Source organism: Podarcis erhardii (genome assembly GCF_964252035.2).
Source record: "Podarcis erhardii genome assembly, chromosome: 1".
NCBI classification, from domain to species: Eukaryota; Metazoa; Chordata; class Lepidosauria; order Squamata; family Lacertidae; genus Podarcis; species Podarcis erhardii.
In genome coordinates, this window is record NC_138497.1 from 61,386,563 (window position 1) to 61,407,660 (window position 21,098).

Genomic DNA, 21,098 nt, shown 5'->3' on the forward strand with positions numbered 1-21,098 from the left:
TTCCCAGCATGAAACGCCCCCCCCCAAAGCCAATTTCAGGGGTAGGAGTGTGTGGGTGGAGGAGAGGATGGAACGCCCCATTTCTCAAGTGGAAGTCCTTGCACAGGGGTTCCATTGATGGAACATTAGCTAAATCCCCTGCCCTATACAGTGGTGCCTCACAAGACGAAAAGAATCCATTCCGCGATTCTCTTCGTCTAGCGGTTTTTTCGTCTTGCGAAGCAAGCCCATTGACGGCTTAGCGGATTAGCGCTATTAGCGGCTTAGCGGCTATTAGCAACTTTTAGCGGCTTATCGGCTTAGCGGATAAGCAGATAAGCGGCTTAGCGGCTTAGAAAAATGGGGGGGAGGGAAAAAAAGTCAGAAAAACTCGCAAGACATTTTGTCTTGCGAAGCAAGCCCATAGGAAATTCGTTTTGCGAAGCACCTCCAAAACGGAAAACCCTTTCGTCTAGCGGGTTTTTCATTTTGCGAGGCATTCGTCTTGCGGGGCACCACTGTATATTTATTTGAGAGCCCACCTTATAAAGCTCCACTGAGACTTACTGCTGAGTGTACTTGCATATGACTGAGAATTCTAATCTATTGATACAAATTTAAGCAGGGTGTTCTTTATTTAAGGTTCATTAATCCAGAACACTTTTGTTTCAAGCTCTCATCATTGCTAGCTCTGACTGTGCCCCGCTACAGCATCTGGCCTCTCAGTGGAGTACCATTAAGAAAACGTGTCCCTTAACAGAAGATTCTCATGCTATGGAATTTTGCATCTGTTGTGACAGCATTCTTAAAAGTAGTGTGATTAGTTTCAGTAGAAGATCAGTGTAAATATAGACAATTAAGCACACAGGCCCTTGATAGTGTGAGGCCCTTGATAGTTCGGTAGAGCATGACACTTTTAATCATAAGAGTTGTGGGTTCAATCCCCATGTTGGGCAAAATATTCCTGCATTGCATTGCAGAGGGTTGGACTAGATGACCCCTGTGGTTCCCTCCATTCTAAAATTCTATGAAAGGTAAAGTACATTATGTTAGCGTGGAAGTTAAATGATATTGTATTACTGCTAGGATTCTTATCTAAATAGTATAATTGCTGATTTAGGATTAAGCTTTTTATTGTTTTCACTCACTCTGATACATTGTTGAATGTGCTTTATTTTTCAGGTCATAATTTTTGTGCACAAGGTCACAGATGTGGTGAAAACTCAGAGTGCAGGAACTGGAACACGCAAGCTACTTGTGAATGCAAAAGTGGTTATGTCTCCGTCCAAGGGGATTCTGCCTATTGTGAAGGTAAATAATGAGTTCCGCAAAGTAACTTCATTGTGGTCTGGTGAGAAATGTGCTGTTAAAACAAAAGCAGAACAGAGCATCTCATTATCAAGTTCAATCTTCATGGTAGTGTAAATGATAATATCCTCATTTGATTCTATATGTAGAAAGTTCAGATGACCCAGACAGATGGAAACTTCATTGTGAAGTTCCGAAGTGACTGACTGACTTCCTGGCATGTTAAAATGTCACCCTTCTGTTTGTGACTCTCTTTGCAATATATAAATTCCAGTAATACTGCTGCTTTGGCTGATGGCAAGTATGTTGTCCCGGACATGAATAATCTGTGTCATAAATTGATAACAGTTGATAATAGTATATTTAGGCAACAAGCAAAGATTGTTTTCATCATGCCTTTCGACTGAGGTAGAAATGTGACCCACTGTATCTACAGATAGTAGGCTTTTTAGAAGTGGTGTTATGGCCTTCTTTTAATGATGTGGACTGCTCTGAGGTATTCCATTCAAGAGCAGAATATACTGGTACATTTTAAACATAAATCAATAAGATGTTGTGACTGTAGATAGCATCTTGTGAGGTGTGATGAGCTGCAAATACTGTTTACCCCATAGTATTAACTTGGTGATAAACCTGTCTCTGTGGCTGGGGTGCTCCTGTGGATACTCATTACAAAGCAACCCTGTTTATTGCATACAGGAAAATTTTGTCAATGTCTCCTCCTTTCCTGGGTTTCCGTGGACAAGCTAGCTCACTTGCCATTCAGAAATTATTTGCGTTGCTGAACATGCATAGGAATACCATCCATCATGATCCTTCAGTGCTGAAGTTTCAAGCATGTAATGAAACATGTAATGAAACATGGCTTTGTTTGTTTCCCTTGTCTTGATCGGAAACTGTTGAGTTTCATAAATGGCTTTTTGAGACCTATTGTTGGTAACGAAATAGAAAGGCCTCACTTGGTGTCAATGTTAATGCATGAGGAGTGCAGTGAATTTAGAAAGATTCAGTTTTTGTTGTACCTAACCCTGGTTTGGTTGAGGCAAGTGCCTCCAACAGAATAGATTTTTTTTTTCTCCCATTGTGAATCTTCTTTGTCCAGTCTCAATTTAATTGATTAAAAGTTGTCATTGTTAATTTCTTAGTCTGCAGCTTAAAACAACAATGAGACATCCCTAAAGAGACCCAAAGCTTTTGGTGTTGTAAAATTCCATGTTTTGGATTAAAGTCATTTTTTAAACTTTCAAACTTGGATTAAAATTGTTGTTTTGAAAGAAAAAGAGATAAGGCACCAGCACAGGACTAAAAGTACGAGGAGGTCTGAAATGTATGTTCTCTTATCTTCATTCTCTAGCACTTTGGGGTGCTTAAGACATTCGCTGGACATGTTTGGAAAAAGAAGCATGAATAACTTGTGCTTTCATGACCATGATCACAGGGCACTAGCTAGTCCTCTGACATGGCAAAGGAGAAGCTAGCTGGATCAGGAGGACCAGTGCCACTAACACCAAGCTGGACCCCGAGATTGAGCTAGAGAGCCCTACATTAGTTCCCCTGGAGACAGCACTCCATGAGAATTGGCCCTCTTTTTAGACCATGGGCTTCATGCTAAACTATACCTGCTCACAAGCAAAGGCAAGACATAGAATGGGTATTGACTGTGATAGGTTCCAAGCCCGAGGGCTACACTATAAGGCTTTCGGCCCAAGGAGGGATGTTGCATCTCACCTGAGCAATATACCATGTCAGAGTTTTCTGCCTGGAAATATCAAAGGTCCTACAACTCCAGTTTGATATGCTGTCTGATGACCTGATAGACTGACACTACAATGTTGGGTTCTTTTCCCTCTCCCCCAGAATCCCCTCTTGCCTTGAAGGCTTCCACTCATAACCAGAATAGGACACCATTCCTCCAGGTCAGGCATGACCAAACTTGGCCCTCCAGCTGTTTTGGGACTACAATTCCCATTAGCTAGGGATGATGGGAGTTGTAGTTCCAAAACAGCTGGAAAGCCAAGTTTGGCCATGGCTGCTCTAGGTAATGTCCAAAGGTAGAATATCAGATAATGGGCAGAATGTGTGTTTTCCTGTGCTGTTTGGGGATGAGGAGAGATGTAATCTGCTGCTGCTTCTGTCACTCCTGAAGAACAGCCTTAAATTGTCCTGGCTGAACATCTGTCTTCCTGCCCCCCCCCTTTCCTTTTTGCTCTCCCCTCTCTATATGGTTCAGTTTTCTAGGATGTTCTGAATGTTTTGTATTGTACATATATTAATGTGATAAACTGGCATTCACTTTGGCTTGTACTATTTTTTGGTTTTCTCTATTTATGGCATTAGTGTTTATGAGCTTGGCCTTCATGGATCTTTTCCATTTTTAAAAAGTGCTTTCTTTAGAATTATTCTTGAGCTGGCTTCCATCCATCTATATTTGAAATGGAGAAGAGATGACACCCTTGACAAGCTGTTAAAATATATTGCTGGAACAGGGAGATAAGACTAAGGAGTGTTCAGCAGAAAGAGATTTGTGGGTATCAGCTCTGCTTAGCTGGTCTGAAAAGCTACTAGTATTCTTCCCCATACATGCATGGATGAAGAGGGCTAGCGTTGAGCTATAAGAAACAAATCTCAAATTACAGTATTATTTATTTATTACAGTATTTCTGGCTCAGTCTGCCTGGACAGCTCAGTCGGTTAGAGTGTGGTGCTGACAATGCTAAGGTTGCAGGTTTGATCCTCGTATGGGACAGCTACATATTCCTGTATTGCAGAGGGATTGTATTAGATAATCCTCAGGGTCTCTTCCAACTCTGCCATTTTGTGATTCAATGATTCTGTGAATCAACCCATGTGAAAGGACAGTGATCCCATCCCATATATCATCTGATGAATCATGAAAACAAAGTTTCTACTGTAATCTGAAATTGCATGTTCCAAAACATACATATGGACCTTTTCCTGTTTTTGTTTACATGATATCTGACCTGAAGAAGACAACTACAAAGACTGCTGACTATTTTGTAAAGCTTTGGTTAGCCCCAATAAAGGTTAATTTTTTTTATCTAATGAGCCAACATGACTGCACTTATTTTATAAATAGACTGATTCACATGATGATGATGATGGTGATGGTGATGGTGATGGTGATGGTGATGATAATAATAATAATAATTTATTTATACCCTGCCCATCTGGCTGGGTTTCCTCAGCCATTCTGGGCGGCTTCCAACAAAATATTAAAATACAGTAGTCCATCAAACATTAAAAGCTTCCCTAAACAGAGCTGCCTTCAGATGTCTTCTAAAAGTCTGGTAGTTGTTGTTCTCTTTGACATCTGGTGGGAGGGTGTTCCACAGGGCGGATGCCACTACCGAGAAGGCCCTCTGCCTGGTTCCCTGTAACTTTGCTTTTCGCAGCGAGGGAACTGCCAGAAGGCCCTCAGCATTGGACCTCAGTGTCCGGGCAGAATGGTGGGGGTGGAGATGCTCCTTCAGTTAAACTGGGGTTCCAAATGCTCAAGCATTCCTGTTATTCCACCATGCTATTTCAGCACCATTTTATTGTGAATGTATGCATCAGGGCCTGTTATGTCTTTGTATGCAAGGTTCTTCTGTATCTAGAAAGACCACAGTTCTACTTAACAGATGGTGGGTGCGAGAGAAGAGAGAAAGAATAAATTGCAGTATCACCGGGACATCAAATATAAATTCTCTATTATGTCTTGCTGTCCTGGAGTGTTTAAAATTCATCCATTGGGCCAGATGTTGTGTTACAGCCCAAAATACACATACTTTGGGATTTTTATTTGCTTTTCACCTAGAACCAATAACATAGGAAGTTGCTGTGAAAATGCTCCCTTTTTGCTGCTATATTAGGGATTCATTTGAGAGCAATCTTTAGCATGGTACTGCTCTCATGCCACATTTACTTAAAACACACAAATGTATTCATAAGTGGTCATAGAGACAGCTAGAGCTAGAGATAATTAGTATAAATATTGCTGTGATAATGGTCTGAATTTCATTCCATTGTTTCACAGGAATTAAAATAGAAGTCGTGTTTCATACTGCTTCTTTTGAGATCCAAGTTTTCCTGTCTCTTCAGCTGATCTGAAAGTAATTGTATCCTAGTTCAGAATGTGCTGAATCAATAATAATGCTAATAGTCTCGTGCCCCTCCATCTATCCACCCATCCTCTCTCTCCTCCCCATTAACCACCCCAGATCTGCTATACTGCAGCAATGGTATTGCCCTTTAAGAAGCCTGGCACTTTTAAAAAACTTCAAGGCTACCCTCCTCACACGTTGCATTTGCACAGAGGCAGGTGATGGGGAGCGATCATACCAGATGTCTTTTTCTTCAGGTCCCCTCCCTTCTCCAAACCTGTTTTCTGTCTCCTGGGTTCACTATTTTGTATTTCTAAATGCACACGCTTCTTACACACACATACACACATGGGAAAGGGGGGGGGGGTTTCCTGAGAACCAAGAGTGCCTGCTGTGCCTTGCCAGCTGAATTACACTGAAGATAGGCTGAACATCTGCTTTCTTAAAAGAATGGTTGGACCTTGGAGGAAGGGCTAGAGCCCTTGAGAAAACATTCTGTTGGCCTGATTCAGCATGGTGGCTAGGGGTTCAAAACTACTGCATTAGAGGGCTGCTAGTCTCAAACACAAACTTTTTATAATTATGTACAGTGGTGCCCCGCAAGACGAACGCCTCGCAAGACGGAAAACCCGCTAGACGAAAGGGTTTTCCGTTTTGGAGGCGCTTCGCAAAACAAATTTCCCTATGGGCTTGCTTCGCAAGACGAAAATGTCTTGCGAATTCCTGAGGGGTTTTTTCCCTTTTCCCCCCTTATCCTAAGCCCTAAGCCGCTTATCAGCTGATCTGTTGATAAGCCGCTTATCAGCTGATCCGCTAAAAGCCGCTAAACCGCTAATAGCGCTAATCCGCTAAGCTGTCAATGGGCTTGCTTCGCAAGACGAAAAAACCGCTATACGAAGAGCCTCACGGAACGGATTAATTTCGTCTTGCGAGGCACCACTGTAGTGAGGAAGGTAGGACACTGTGTCAGAGTCTTCCATCTTTCTGTTGGATCAACGGCAATCAGTCTTCTGTACCTGAAGCACATATGTTCTATTGGCCCTGTTTCATTTTCAAGCTGATAGGCACTGGACTACAGTGGTACCTCGATTTAAGTACTTAATTCGTTCCGGAGGTCCGTTCTTAACCTGAAACTGTTCTTAACCTGAAGCACCACTTTGGCTAATGGGGCCTCCTGCTGCTGCCGCGCCGCCAGAGCACAATTTCTGTTCTCATCCTGAAGCAAAGTTCTTAACCCGAGGTACTATTTCTGGGTTAGTGGAGTCTGTAACCTGAAGCATATGTAACCTGAAGTGTATGTAACCCAATGTACCACTGTATTTGGGTTTGCTAATAGACGGAACCATACTTTAAGCAGAGTGCTCATATTTATTTATTAATTCATTAACTAAGGTTATATAGCTACCCCATAACGGAACTTTTCTGAGTGGTTCAGAAAAACAAACAAGTTCACATCAAAAATATTTTTGGATAGCTGCCTTTTCCCAGAGGTTTTAATTAAAAATAAGGTTTTCCCTTTCCTTAGCAAGGCAGAAAAAATGTTTAGTCCTTCATGTTCACAGTGAACTATCAACCTTTTACACAGATAGGATTCTAGCATGGTTCAGAATTATCCACTGGAAAATATTTCAGTAGGTTCTCTCTCAGGCTGCAGAAAGCACTTTCTATCGAGGCACTGATGTTTCTGAGTTGTGGACATGCTGACCACAGGTCATCTTTTAGGCCCATGCAAACCATGCCATTCGTTGCACTGAGATTTCATAAAAATATAATTGGAATAGTAGGGGTGTTTACATGGGATAATCATTGGGTTTGGGACAGGTTAAGTACCTCTCCCATACACAAGTGATCCTTTCTTGCAAGTGCCTCACCACAGAAACACCCTAATTTAGCAAACATGGAATTGGGACTACATGTTTGCAAACATTCATTTTCAATACTGAAAGCCTTCACTTTTTATCAAACATAGCTTTACATATGAAAGAAATACATATAAATACATACATATGAAATAAATGGTAGAATTTAAGAAATGGCATTGTACAGTAGAACAATGGTCTACTCAACTCCATTTATTTTTCCAGCAATGGCATGTTGTTGAGTGGGAAACCTAAAGAATGAATGAGAGAAAAAGAGAAAGTAGTGAACTGCCACCTATTATCTATTTGTTGCAATATGAAATTAATTACATACTGATCAGTGTACTCATCATCATGGATGGATATATTTATATTGCACCTTTATTTTCCATTCTTCAGTTCACTTCCATTTTGGTGTCTGTCTGCATATTTTTTCCCCTTTAAAAGTCTGCATGAAAATTCAACTTATTTCAGGCATTACGCAGTCACTGGGTTGGGCTCCGATTCCGTTCTGGTGACAAAGGCAGAGGCAAAAAGCTGTTCGGAAAGGAAGGTGGCTTTGATCAGTTTCTTGCTCCTGCCTCTACAAAGCAGTCATCTCGCTGTTCACTCCTGCATTTCCTACTCCTAACAATAAGTTCAACCCTTTCCGTCTTTCTTACTCTCCTTATGAATTCTGTTGCCTTATGGTAGCTCCCTACCTCCTGGAAAGGCTGCTCCCACTAATGCATTAATATTTTTAACAAAACTAAACATTTTCTTTCTACTACTTTTCTTCCCCTCCTTGACTGATTTTTGGCAGGCAGGGATCCGTATTCAGCCCCCACTAGGCTATTTCTTTCTTCCCGCCAAACGATTGCTGAAGTCCGCTGTCTTTTGGCCCCACGCTCCTGACCTTTATATAGCAGCCACTGCACCCTCCTTTTAGGCACATGTATTGACCACTCTCTTCTGTCGTCTTGCTCTCCTCTCCATTGATGCCACTGGAACAGCAAAGCCTGGTATCGGTTGTGGCCACAGCCTCTGCTCTTCCACTCCTTCAAGCAAGGGTAAATGGAAAGGGGGAAATGTGGATCCTGCCTTAGAGGCTGCAGCACTGCAGCAAGAAGCCCTGTGCAAATAAATGCAGGCTAGAGGCACACACCTTTTGTGAGACCTGGTAAAACCCACCCCAGCTCTTCCCATACCCTAGCAAGAGGCCAGCTGGCTATTCACCCCAAGCAGAGCACAGGATCCCCTCTGGGTGGTGGGGGATTCAGACCGCCCTTCCTCCCAAATGGCAACCATACTTTTGCAGTCACATTTCCTCCAATAAATTCATTTTTAATTCATTTTATTTAAATATTCAAATTTTACAAGCAATTTCCCCCATTTATTTCTTCTATTTTATTTTTACTGATACATGCATGTTTGCACACACTTCAGTGCATGATTTTTGTATGCATCCCAACACGTGGAAAAGTTCAAATTTCACAGGTTAGCTGTGCAGGGGTATTTGTTCATTAAGTGCAAGTTAGGTAGCTTTGCATGTGAAAAGAACACATTTATCCCCCATATATAATTCCCTGCCCCTGCTCTGTGTAGTTTGTAAAATAGCACAGGGGAAGGTTTAAACATCCAGTGCAGGTCCTATGACTGCATTTCAAATTGCAAGGTTTTAAAACATACCAGATTATTCATAAAATGGAGGGTGCTAATTTTCAGGTATCCTTCAAATAACATGTTCATGACTACAAGCTTTTAATAATCATTTTGAAATGCTTGTTACCAGAGCTTTTAATTAAAACTCTTTTCCTCTCAGATTTCCCCTGGTTGTTTTGTTATATGCATGCATATCTATATATCTGTTTCTATATCTGTTGTTCCCTATTCTCTCGAATTGGCTATCTCTAACCCATTTGGGAATCTAGCATGATTCCGACTCTTAGCCACTTAGAATAATTTAACTATGTTCCCATCCTCTTCAAGTTGTAGAAAGCACATTTTCTTTTCTATCCAGACATGTTATCTGTGTCTTGAACAGGCACCAGTCCTCAGCTCTCCTTGAGTGTAGGTTGCTGACAGTGCTATTGCACATATCTCTGTCCAAGTGGTGTGCTTGCCTCTGATCTGCAGTCCATCCTCCGTGGATCACAGAGTTTCAGACTGTATCACGGATGCCTTTGAAGGCACCAGCAGCTTGGGTGGCTTCTGCTCTCCTTTCCTCTAATTACATATTCTCCCACTGCAGTAACTGCTGGATGCTGCATCCATGTCTCCTGAATCAATTGACTTGTAGACTACTGTGGGGTTCCCTACATCGTCTGTCTGCCCTAATTCTCTATTTGCCCCTAAGGGATACATCTCATGCTGCTTTTTTCATAACAATTGTCTGTTCCCCTCCCGATATTGCACAGTAGGATATCAGTAGTATCCAGACAGACAAATTATGAAAGATTCTTAGCCACATATGCATTGTTACTCAATATATTCTGGAGAAGTGTTCTGAAACTCAGGTTTTGGTATCCATGTCAGAACAAAATTACAATTTAAGAAATGAATCAAAACTGCTGTACACCCTGCTATATTGTCTCCTAACTTGTTTAGACTTCTAAGAATGTAAATCAGGGAATTGTGTGCTGCAATGTGCATCATAGGAGCTGAATCCCGACTATGTGTTTGCGGCCTCACTTGTGAGAATGAATTTTAATTTCAAAACTAGTTTTTCATTCTTCTCCAGTGGAAAAATCTTAAAAACAGAAATCCATCTGTGTTGCTGGTCATCACTGCATCTTGTATGAGCAAATTCCACAGTTTTAACTGTGCATTGTGTGAAGGAGGACTTTCTTTTGGCTGTCCTGAATCTTCCAAGATGGTTCATTAGGTGCCTCAGAGTTTGACCATAATAAGAGAGGGAGGGAAACGTCTTTCTCCATACTGTGCATAATTTTATGCTCCTCTACCCTCCCCTCCCCTCTCATTTTCTTTAAACTAAAAGGCCCCAAATGTTGTGGAGAGTCTTGGGCACAGTGGCCATGCTGTGACTGTCCCTTCAAGAAGGCTCCAGCCTTCTACACCACAATCAAACCAACCAACATAGGAGTAGAGCAAGGAACAGCTACCACCAGCTAAGACTAATGAGGAGCTCTTGGAGTTCCTGAGGTTAAGCAGCCTAGAGACAGCAGGCAGAGGGAGTTAACTGATAGACAAGCAAAAGAAAAACAGCAACACGAAGAAGCTTGTAGCTCTGCTACAGCTATCTCTGTCTCCAGGAAGGGACATGGAGTCTTGGGAAAAGGCATCACCTGCCACCTTGTCCTTTGGGGGAGGGGGGGAAGCAACTGGGGAATTACCCCACTAGCTGTGACCCTTGGGCTCAGAAGACTGCCAACCAGAAGGCAGCTGGACATATGTCTCCTCAGGTCTCAGAGCCTGCAGAAGGGTGCTGCTGGGAGCCTGCTCAGAAGTCCAACCCACCAGGATTGCTGGGACCACACTAAACAGAGAGCATTTACCGCAGCCATGTCAGTGGAGAACCACAGTAAAGTGCAAGTACAGGCAGAAGGCCTTGTTTTTGTGACCCTGTGTGTGGGGATTAGGACTGGAATTGCCTGGAGGAAAGGAGTGGAAACTTGTAACAAGGGCTAAAATGTCAATTAAGTCAAAATTATTGCTTGCTTCTTGATTGTGGTGGCAGTTGCTACTCATAGTTGGCCCTGTTCCTCATGAAATGCATGGATCAAGGGACGGTCTGTGTGCCAGTTCCCCAGGAGGGTCTTACAGTTGTAACCTTTCCTCATAGGGAGTTTCTCCAACACCTTGATCACTTGGGCTGCCCTTTTCTGAACCTTTTCCAGCTCTACAACTTCCTTTTTTGGGGTTAGATGACCAGAACAGTATACAGTATTCCAAGTGCAGTCATGCCACATGACTGTATAACAACATGATGATGTTGGCAGTTTTATATTCAATCCCTTTCCTAATGATCCTTCGCATGGTATTTACCCATTTCACATCTGAGCTGATATCTTTACTGAGCCATGATCCCGAGGTTCTGTTCCTGGTTGGTCACCAACAATTCAGGCCTCTTGAACTTATATCTGAAACTCTCTCTCTCTCTCTCTCTCTCTCTCTCTATATATATATATATATATATTTGCCCCATTGTGCACCATTCTAAACTTACTTACATTGAATCAGCTCTGCTATTTTACTGCTGATTTGCCAATCCCTTTTTGATCTAACCAAAGTTTTAAAGTTTCTAGAGTTTCTGAAGCTTCCCAATGAATTTTTGACTAAGCCTTGTTCCTGAAGTCTGCCAGTGTTATCATTTTTCATTCTCATTTCAGCTCTTCCATGTCTTAATACACGAGAAAGACAAGAAGTAAATAAAAGTAGATATTACAGAGACTTTTTTCTTTTATTGACCTTTAGTTCCTAATAAGGAGGCTGGCCCGCTTAGCACTCTGCAGAGGGTGCTGCTTCAGTTGGAGTGATTTCCAACCTTTTATCTATATTTGATAGAAAAGAGACATAGGACTTAAATTAGAGGATTAATTGGAAACCTCTTAGGTGCACTTGGTTTCTGGATGACTGGATCGGAGTCCTTGTTTTGAAAGGTCAATTACTTATTCAGTTATCTTTGGTGCTGTGCAGAGGTAAAAGCAACATTTCCTGTTTATTTACTTCTTAGCCCCCCCCCTTTCATTAAATATACTGCTGGATTATGAGCATAAAATCATATTCAATACCTTGTCTGTTAATCTTTGGTAAAAACATCTAATTGACATTTAGAAAAATAATCACAGTCAAGTAATATAGAATTAATAGTGTTTTGTACTATTTTTGTTCCTAAACAGTCCTGCTTCATTCTGCTAAATTGCACATTTAATTGGTAATGATTTTGATTATATTCTGTTCTTGGGAATTGAATGACTGAGAAAAAAATGGTTGGCATTAACTAAGATCTTTTCACCTCTTGATTAATCATTTCAAACTGACTGAAAAATATGTTCCTTTGGCTATAGCTCCAAATGAGCATGTAAAAAAATTAAGTACTCTTAGCCGAGTATTCTGTTGACAATGATATACTACCTTTCTCTATCTTTTAGCACTAATTGACAGTCAACTTATCAAAGGGCCAATAAATGAGTTATCTAAGGCATCACACTCCTTTTCTTACCACTGAGGTGGCCCAATAGTGATCATTTTGAAATGGCCCTTAATATAAAGCAGATGGGGAACTACAACAAATGGAGCTCTACTCATCCATCCATCCCAATCCATCCCACCAGTTTTCCTCACCACCCAAGACTCTGTCGGCATCCTGTGCCCAGTGAAGATGCCCAGTCTCATTCAAACGTTTACCCCCACCCATTTTAGCTTTGCCCCCCATTTTGGATTTTTTTCTGGTTGGTTGGGGTGGGCATGCTTGTAAATTTTCATTAAAGAGAATTTTATAATTCTCAAAGCCAGGCAAATGTGACTATGTTTCAATCAAAAAATAGAGTTTTAGACTCTCTGGGCAGGATTCACCTAACTAGCCCCATCAGCAGAAGTCCAGCAAAAGGACTTCTGCTTGCATAAGGGGTTTTTCCTCCTTTCCTCCTACTTGCTCCCCCCAAAATTGTATTGTGGAAGGGGAGGGTTAGGAGAACCCCAGAACAGTGCACAGGAGGAGAGGAGCTGAAATGCTTGTGCAGACAGAACAATTGAAAATGTATGACATTGAATACCACCCGCTTTCTCCCAAATGCTATGCCAACACATTTTATAGCTTAAAACAGATAGTAACACCTAGGGTGGAAGAAAATCAGCACAGAAAGGAAACTGTGATGTCTAATTACTAAGGCAATAATGCAATCAATGGGAAGTAAATCAAATACAGTTTAGAATACTATTAAAATGCCTATTTACATTTTAGTTTAAAGAGAACTTCAGTAATTACATTTCAAGTGGGAATAATAATAATAATAATAATAATAATAATAATAATTTATTATTTGTACCCCGCCCATCTGGCTGGGTTTCCCCAGCCACTCTGGGCGGCTTCCAACAGAGATAAAAGATACACTAAAATGTCACATATTAAAAACTTCCCTGAACAGGGCCTTCAGATGTCTTCTGAATGTCAGGTAGTTGTCCATCGCCTTGACATCCGATGGGAGGGCATTCCACAGGGCGGGCGCCACCACCGAGAAGGCCCTCTGCCTGGTTCCCTGCAACTTGGCCTCTCGCAGTGAGGGAACCGCCAGAAGGCCCTCGGAGCTGGACCTCAGTGTCCGGGCAGAACGATGGGGGAGGAGACGCTCCTTCAGATATACTGGACCGAGGCCATTTAGGGCTTTAAAGGTCAGCACCAACACTTTGAATTGTGCTCGGAAACGTACTGGGAGCCAATGTAGGTCTTTCAAGACCGGTGTTATATGGTCTCGGCGGCTGCTCCCAGTCACCAGTCTAGCTGCCGCATTCTGGATTAGTTGTAGTTTCCGGGTCACCTTCAAAGGTAGCCCCACCTAGAGCGCATTGCAGTAGTCCAAGCGGGAGATAACCAGAGCATGTACCACTCTGGCGAGACAGACCGCAGGCAGATAGGGTCTCAGCCTACGTACCAGATGGAGCTGGTAAACAGCTGCCCTGGATACAGATTTGACCTGTGCCTCCATGGACAGCTGTGAGTCCAAAATGACTCCCAGGCTGCGCACCTGGTCCTTCAGGGGCACAGTTACCCCATTCAGGACCAGGGAATCCTCCACACCTGCCCGCCTCTTGTCCCCCAAAAACAGTACTTCTGTCTTGTCAGGATTCAGCCTCAATCTGTTAGCCGCCATCCATCCTCCAACCGCTTCCAGACACTCACACAGGACCTTTACCGCCTTCACTGGTTCTGATTTAAAAGAGAGGTAGAGCTGGGTATCATCTGCATACTGATGAACACCCAGCCCAAACCTCCTGATGATCCCTCCCAGCGGCTGCATGTAGATGCTGAAAAGCATGGGGGAGAGGACAGAACCCTGAGGCACCGCACAAGTGAGCGGCCAGGGGTCTGAACACTCATCCCCCACCACCACTTTCTGAACACGGCCCAGGAGGAAGGAGCGGAACCACTGTATGACAGTGCCCCCAGCTCCCAGCCCCTCAAGACGGTCCAGAAGGATGTCATGGTCGATGGTATCAAACGCCGCTGAGAGATCCAGCAGAACTAGGAAACAGCTCTCACCTTTGTCCCTAGCCCGCCGGAGATCATCAACCAGTGCGACCAAGGCAGTTTCAGTCCCATGATGAGGCCTGAATCCCGACTGGAAGGGATCCAAATGGTCCGCTTCTTCCAGGCGTGCCTGGAGTTGTTCAGCAACCACTCGCTCAATCACCTTGCCCAAGAATGGAAGGTTTGAGACTGGGCGATAATTGGCCATCGTGGCCGCATCTAAAGATGGTTTTTTAAGAAGCGGTTTAATAACCGCCTCTTTCAGCGGGTCTGGGAAGGCTCCCTCACGGAGGGAAGCATTCACCACCCCACGAAGCCCATCGCTCAGTCCTTCCCGGCTAGCTTTTATAAGCCAGGATGGGCAAGGATCCAGGAGACAGGTGGTTGGCTTCACTCGTCCAAGCAGCCTGTCCACATCCTCGGAGGTAACAGATTGAAATTGATCCCACACAACTTGACCAGACAGGACTCTAGCACTCTCCCGCCCCGGCCCTGCTCCCACGGTGGAGTCTACTTCTTCCCGAATCTGAGCGATTTTATCTGCAAAAAAATTTGCAAAATCATTGCAGGAGAACATGTGGCCCGTACTGGGCCCCGATGTTACAGGTGGTTCCGCTAAATTGCGAACCACCTGAAAGAGTCTCCTGCTGCTGTTTTCTGCAGATGCAATAGAGGCGGTGAAGAAAGTCTTCTTCGCCGTCGCTATCGCCACTTGGTAGGCTCGACGTTGAGCTCTAACCCGTGTCCGGTCAGATTCAGAATGAGTTATCCGCCACCGGTGCTCTAGCCGTCTCAACGATTGTTTCATTGCCCTCAGATCCGTGGAAAACCACGGGGCTCTCCGGGCTTCATGCAATCGGAGAGGGCGCTTCGGAGCCAAACAGTCAATAGCCCTGGTTAACTCCACATTCCAGCGGGCCACCAGGGAATCGGCTGAAAGGCCATCAACATGGGATAAAGCATCCCCAACCACTCTCTGGAAACCATTTGGATCCATTAAGTGGCGGGGGTGGACCATCCGAATCGGTCCCACCTCCCTGCAGAGGGGATGAGTCGCAGAGAAGTCCAGTTGCACCAGGAAGTGGTCTGACCATGGCACTTCTTTCGTTTCGCTTTTACTTAGTGTCAGATCACCAACATCCGTAGAGGTAAACACCAGGTCCAAGGCATGTCCGCGGCTATGGGTTGGGCCTGACTTATTCAGGGACAGCCCCATGGAGGCCATGCTTTCCACGAAGTCCCGAGCGGCCCCTTGTAAGGTCGTGTCGGCATGGATGTTAAAATCCCCTAGGACGACCAAGCTAGGTGTCTCCAGGAGAACATCCGCCACAACCTGAAGCAGCTCGGGCAGGGAATCCTTGGTGCAGCGGGGAGGTCGGTACACCAGAAGGAATCCTGTACTGCCCCTATTGCCCAACTTCCAGAACATGCACTCAGAAAACTGGGTCTTCCCAATAGGACGCCTGGTGCAAACTAATGACTTCCTAACAATCACTGCAACCCCCCCTCCCCGCCCACATGACCTGGGTTGCTGTGCGTAAGAGAAACCTGGTGGACAAGCAGCGGCAAGGACAGGCCCATCTGCTTCATCCAACCAAGTCTCTGTTACACATGCCAGGTCAAGTCCTCCATCCATGATCAAGTCATGGATGGCAGTGGTCTTATGAATCATTGACCTGGCATTGCACAGCAACACTTTCAGGTCATGTGGGTATCCCTTGCTGATTCTAGTATTCATCCGGTCAGGACCAGACCCAGAGGCAGGGATAGTCCTCAGACAATGACTAAACCTGCCTCCTCTGTAATGACATGGTCTGGTCTTAGCGTAACTCCTCCTCCTACCCGTGATCACTGAGATCGGTTGTCCCAGTGCATTCCCCCCTGTGAAGCATATCCCAGCCATTTTGTGGGCTGGGGCCCATTCCCCGGCAGCCCTGACCCCTCCCCTTAAGAACAAAATAACCCCTTTAAAAAACAAAAAAAAGAAAGAAAAGAAAAAGAAAAAGAAAAAACACAACACAAATAAAACAATATAAACAAAAAACAATAAAAATTACAAAAATTACAAAAACATAAAATCAAACAAATTCCCAGGCCCAATGAACATCCACCGCACACCCCCCCCCACATACAAAAAATTCAAAATAAAAATTTTAAAACATTTTAAAAGCACTCTGCACCCCTCCAGCAGTAACAGCAACTGTTCTAGTGAGGCCCGTCAGGCCCTGCCCCAGGCCAGATGGTGCGTGGCAGGAAGGAGCAGGGCCCTCAGACACTCACACGCAGGAGAGTCCTCCCGGGCAGCAGAGTCCAGCAGTCCTTTATGAGGCTTCAGGCCCCGCCCCAGGCCAGATGGTGAGTGGCAGAAAGGAGCAGGGCCCTTAGACACTCACATACAGGAGAGTCCTCCTGGGCAGCAGAGTCCAGCAGTCCCTATGAGGCCCCAGGCCCCGCCCCAGGCCAGATGGTGCGTGGCAGGAAGGAGCAGGGCCCTCAGACACTCACACGCAGGAGAATGTTTTAACCATCACTTGTACCCAAAATGGCTTGTGTTACCACTCAATTAAAAAATAGAGCAATGTTTAAAGTCTTTGATCAACTTAGTTGATAACCGTGTGTTGTGATTTGTGCATTTAGTTAAATATATCTTCAGATAAAGGGTGCTGAATGAGAAGACCGTAAAGGGAAGGAGCTATAGTGAAATAGGTAGTCTCTTATTAATTAATTAAATTAGTTAATTAATTTTGCTTCCACAGTCTACTTCCCCTTCCATTTTTGGCACAGTGCTTTCATTGTTACCAGTACAATATCATTTTATGGTTCTAGAGGTAAAAGTAAATGTTCTGTGGCATCACATAGCCATATTTGTATTGGTGATGTATGATATATTTGTACATACAGTATTTGTAGTGGTGATGTATGGACTTTTGGCTGGGTTTTCCCCATCTATTTTTATTTTAATGACCATCCTTCTGTTTGTCCGTCTCACTCCCAAAAAGCACTTCAAAAAATAAATTGGAATTTTCTGTATCTAATTCACACTTTATTACATACTAAACCTCCTCCAAGAGTTCTCACCTACCACGAAATGTGTTTTATGAAAGTACATTCAAAATTCTGTCATTACCAAACAGTACAAAAAACCTATTTGTTTGAATCTTCTTTGCATCTAGCATTAAAATCAATCTTTTGAACATTGACATAAAATCCTACCCAAAAGCACATAAAAAGAAAAGATTCTCAAAAAGAGATTGCTAGGTATATAATGGAGCAAACAGAATGTATATGCCAAGTATATCACATACAAGCACTTATCACGTACAGAGCACGGGACATGTGGATAATAATGGTAAAACTGTTCCTAAATTGTGTTTCTGGCTGGGTCCTAGAAGAGAAGAGGCCCAAAGGAGTGATCTAGGGTGAGACCCTGAGTGGGAGGAAGTTTGCTTTTTAGATGTGCCCCCTGAGTGGGAAGCCGGGGAAAGCATAGTTACAGCCAAGTGGAATGCACACCCTGTTTGTTATTAGTCCTTAGATTACGATCTTTAGGATGCTGTCAGGATGTGTCTGAGTGGGCATGTGGCAGGGAGTTAGTTGTCTTCTCAACATAGCCAAGCATGTATTTTTTAATAACGCAGAGGAGCTCTTGAGTTTCAGTGTCATTTTATCCTCTGCTTTTACAGAGCATTATTGCCAGGCTTGGTGTGGTGTTATCACTTGAAGACTTAACACTTACTATGGAGAATAGTAAGCTTACATCAGCAGAGGATGGAAGGGATTTTTGGCTTCCTAATGTTGCCTCCTTGTTGTTCTCTTACCCCTGCATGATAAAAGAAGCCGGGGGAGGAAGCAAGAGTGAGTAACACAACAATCAAAAGGTTTTAGAGGTGATGGGAAGGCCTAGTGTTGAATTTTTGCTGTGATTTTGAAAGCAGGTGTTACCAGATTGGATTTAGGAGTTGATGTGGTCTGATAACTTGATAGGAAGGAACTAACTGGTGAGTCTATGAAGGAACTTTTGGCCCTTCCATGTATTCCCCCTCCCCACAATTTTGGCAGTGAGGAAGCATAATCCAGACTATACCAAGTTTATCTGATTGTTTATTTTATTCATTTAATTAATTAATTTGTATATGCTGTCAGGAGGTTGTTGCTGCTGTTGTTGTTTTTTACAAGGCACAATTACACATCTGGAAGTGGAGAAACTATGTTTGCTATAAGGCCAAAAAAGAAAAAAGCACTTTTTTTTTAAAGCAGCAAATGTCAAACAAATTAATGGTACTTTGTGTCAAAGAAATAAATTATGCAGTCTCCAAAGCTGGTAGGAAAATAATAACATTTATGCCTGCACTTGCCTGTGGATGGATTTGTGTTATCAAAACCTGCCTATGTATTTACAAGAGAATTAGTTGAAATTGCATATTGCAACTGTCAAGCCCTGGAACAGTTGAACTGGAATTATTTGTTGTCCCCTGGAGTTGCTTCAGTTATGCTGGTGTAATATCATGCTGAGAGTTATATGAAAATGAATTTTAATTTCTAATAAGGTAACCATATGTTTATGAGTTATGCTGTAATAAAGTGTCATAAATAATTATTGTTCCAAGCAAATTCAACCTTGCAGTCATCAGTTCTTATGTTTAACAGCTCACTTGTGAAACAGATTGCAACCATCACGGTATGATTTATCTTCTGAAAATACTCTGATTTGCAATAAAAATACACTTGAGCTATGCAGTCTTTCCCCTCTCATTCAGTAAATGTACCTGAGCTCTAGAATTTATGTGCTGCCATGGGTAGTTGGATGTCCTGAAGATCTACCATTACTTTGCATGTGTTAATAATTAGCATGTAGAAATTTATCTCTTGTTTGGTGCTAGGTGAATGAATATATTAATCTAGTCCCCATTAAAGTCAAGTGAAGCCTTGGCATTGACTTTCGTATTTTATGACCTAATTCTAACGCTATCTGTAGTAGGAAATAAATGTTGAGGATAGGTTATAACTGTGGTGCCAGTGCATCAGAATTTATGGTAATTGTGAGCATTGTGGACTATGGACAGAAACACTAGTGTGGCGTCTAGAAGAGTATCTAGATTTGTTTGATTAACAAATCAGTTATCTCCCCATCTATTCCACAGAATAAGCTGCTTTTTAAAAAACAGTTTCACTTTGTTTGTATTTAAAATAAATGTAGGAGAAATTGTTCATTTTGCAGCTAGACAGCTAAGAATCCTGTAGCAATTTAAAGAGCAGCAAATGTACTGTGGCACAAGCTTTCATTAGGTGGATGCTTCAGGAATTCAGGGGGTCCACATTCCAGAGAAAACTCATCTGACCAGCTCTCAGATCAAGTTGCAGATTGGAACAGGGTCATGCTCTGGAATCTGCAGACCTCTGAATTCTAAGATGTGTCCTGAGGACTGTCTTTAAAAAAGTGAAAAAACCAGTAGGCATGTTGTTTGATCTAAGGGACCCATGAACACACCTCTGTGGATTTTTTTAAAAAAAGTTAGGATGGATTCTCTCACCTTTATGTAACCTTCATTTGCTTACAACCACATGAACCATCTCCAGCACCAAGGCTTCATGGTCAGATAAAGCCTTGCCTTTTCAGACCCACAGAATACTAGCTTTGGTGTCCAGGCTTGTGTCCAAGCCTCTTGACCCTCAGTGAGAGTTAATCTGCTGGGAAGTAGCATAGAATCAGTTGTTGATTCTACTTTGAATTAACTTAAATGGAATGCTCATTTTGATATTTTATTATGTTAAGTGGGAAAACAAGGAAATAGTTATCCAAGTGCTATGTCAGAGATAATGATGATGGTTATGATCCACTGTTTTACTGGTTCTTGAGATTGTGAATAATACATTTTTGTATGGGGAGGGGTAGGTATTCTGTTTATGTTGTTGTTGTTGTTGTTGTTGTTGTTGTGTACTCTGCGAAAGTATGTAACAATGAAGAACAGGTAAGAAATATGTTAAATAAGTTTACACACATAGCAGAATAAAAGTAATGGTAGAAGACTAAACAAAAAGTGAGAAGGTGTAAGGTGGATAAAGAGTAATGTTTGTAATGGTGAAAAGTTAAAGCTGTGGGCCTGAATAGAATCGCTGAGAGAAAGTGTATAGAGTGAAAGAGAATAATGATGTTTTCACACACAAAGCTCAAAGCACTTTTTGCTTCAATGGGTTTATAACACCAATGTAAAATCAATACTAGCCAGAATGCTCATTTCCATTACAAATACCTGTTCTGCATTAACCATGATTAGAGATTCACATAAATAAGGGAAGGAAGATTAAAAGGCAATTTAAACTTCATGTGTGAAAGTGCCCTAAGAGGAAGTCACAAAGGGACAATGTTATTGGAATAATATTCCTATTGGAATAATAAGACATGAACTAGGGAGTGATTCTTTTATTGGGACTGATATATTCAAATTTAGGACAGGAGGGTGTTAATAGTAGGGTGCGTGGGTGTATGGTGTGTGTGTGTGTGTGTGTGTGTGTGTGTGTTTGTTTGTTTGTTTGTTTGTATGACTAGAACCAAACTTCCTTAGCTTCAGACTTTGTGTGGCTTCATGTTTACCTTGGCTGAACAAAATGTTATAGGCCACACATGAAAGAGATTGGAGAAAAAGTGACAAAGGGCTTTCCACA

At 42.6% G+C, this 21,098-nt stretch overlaps 1 protein-coding gene across 4 annotated transcripts in view; it reads left to right on the top strand.

Annotated features, from left to right (window-relative positions):
- Positions 1 to 21,098, top strand: part of NELL1 (neural EGFL like 1) — a 407,721-nt gene that overhangs the window by 154,116 nt on the left and 232,507 nt on the right. For all 4 annotated transcript variants that reach the window (XM_081834787.1, XM_081834789.1, XM_081834790.1 and 1 more), the window contains exon 12: positions 1,162 to 1,290. In XM_081834787.1, the coding sequence (XP_081690913.1) occupies positions 1,162 to 1,290 (129 nt within the window). The remainder of the gene's footprint in view (positions 1 to 1,161; positions 1,291 to 21,098) is intronic.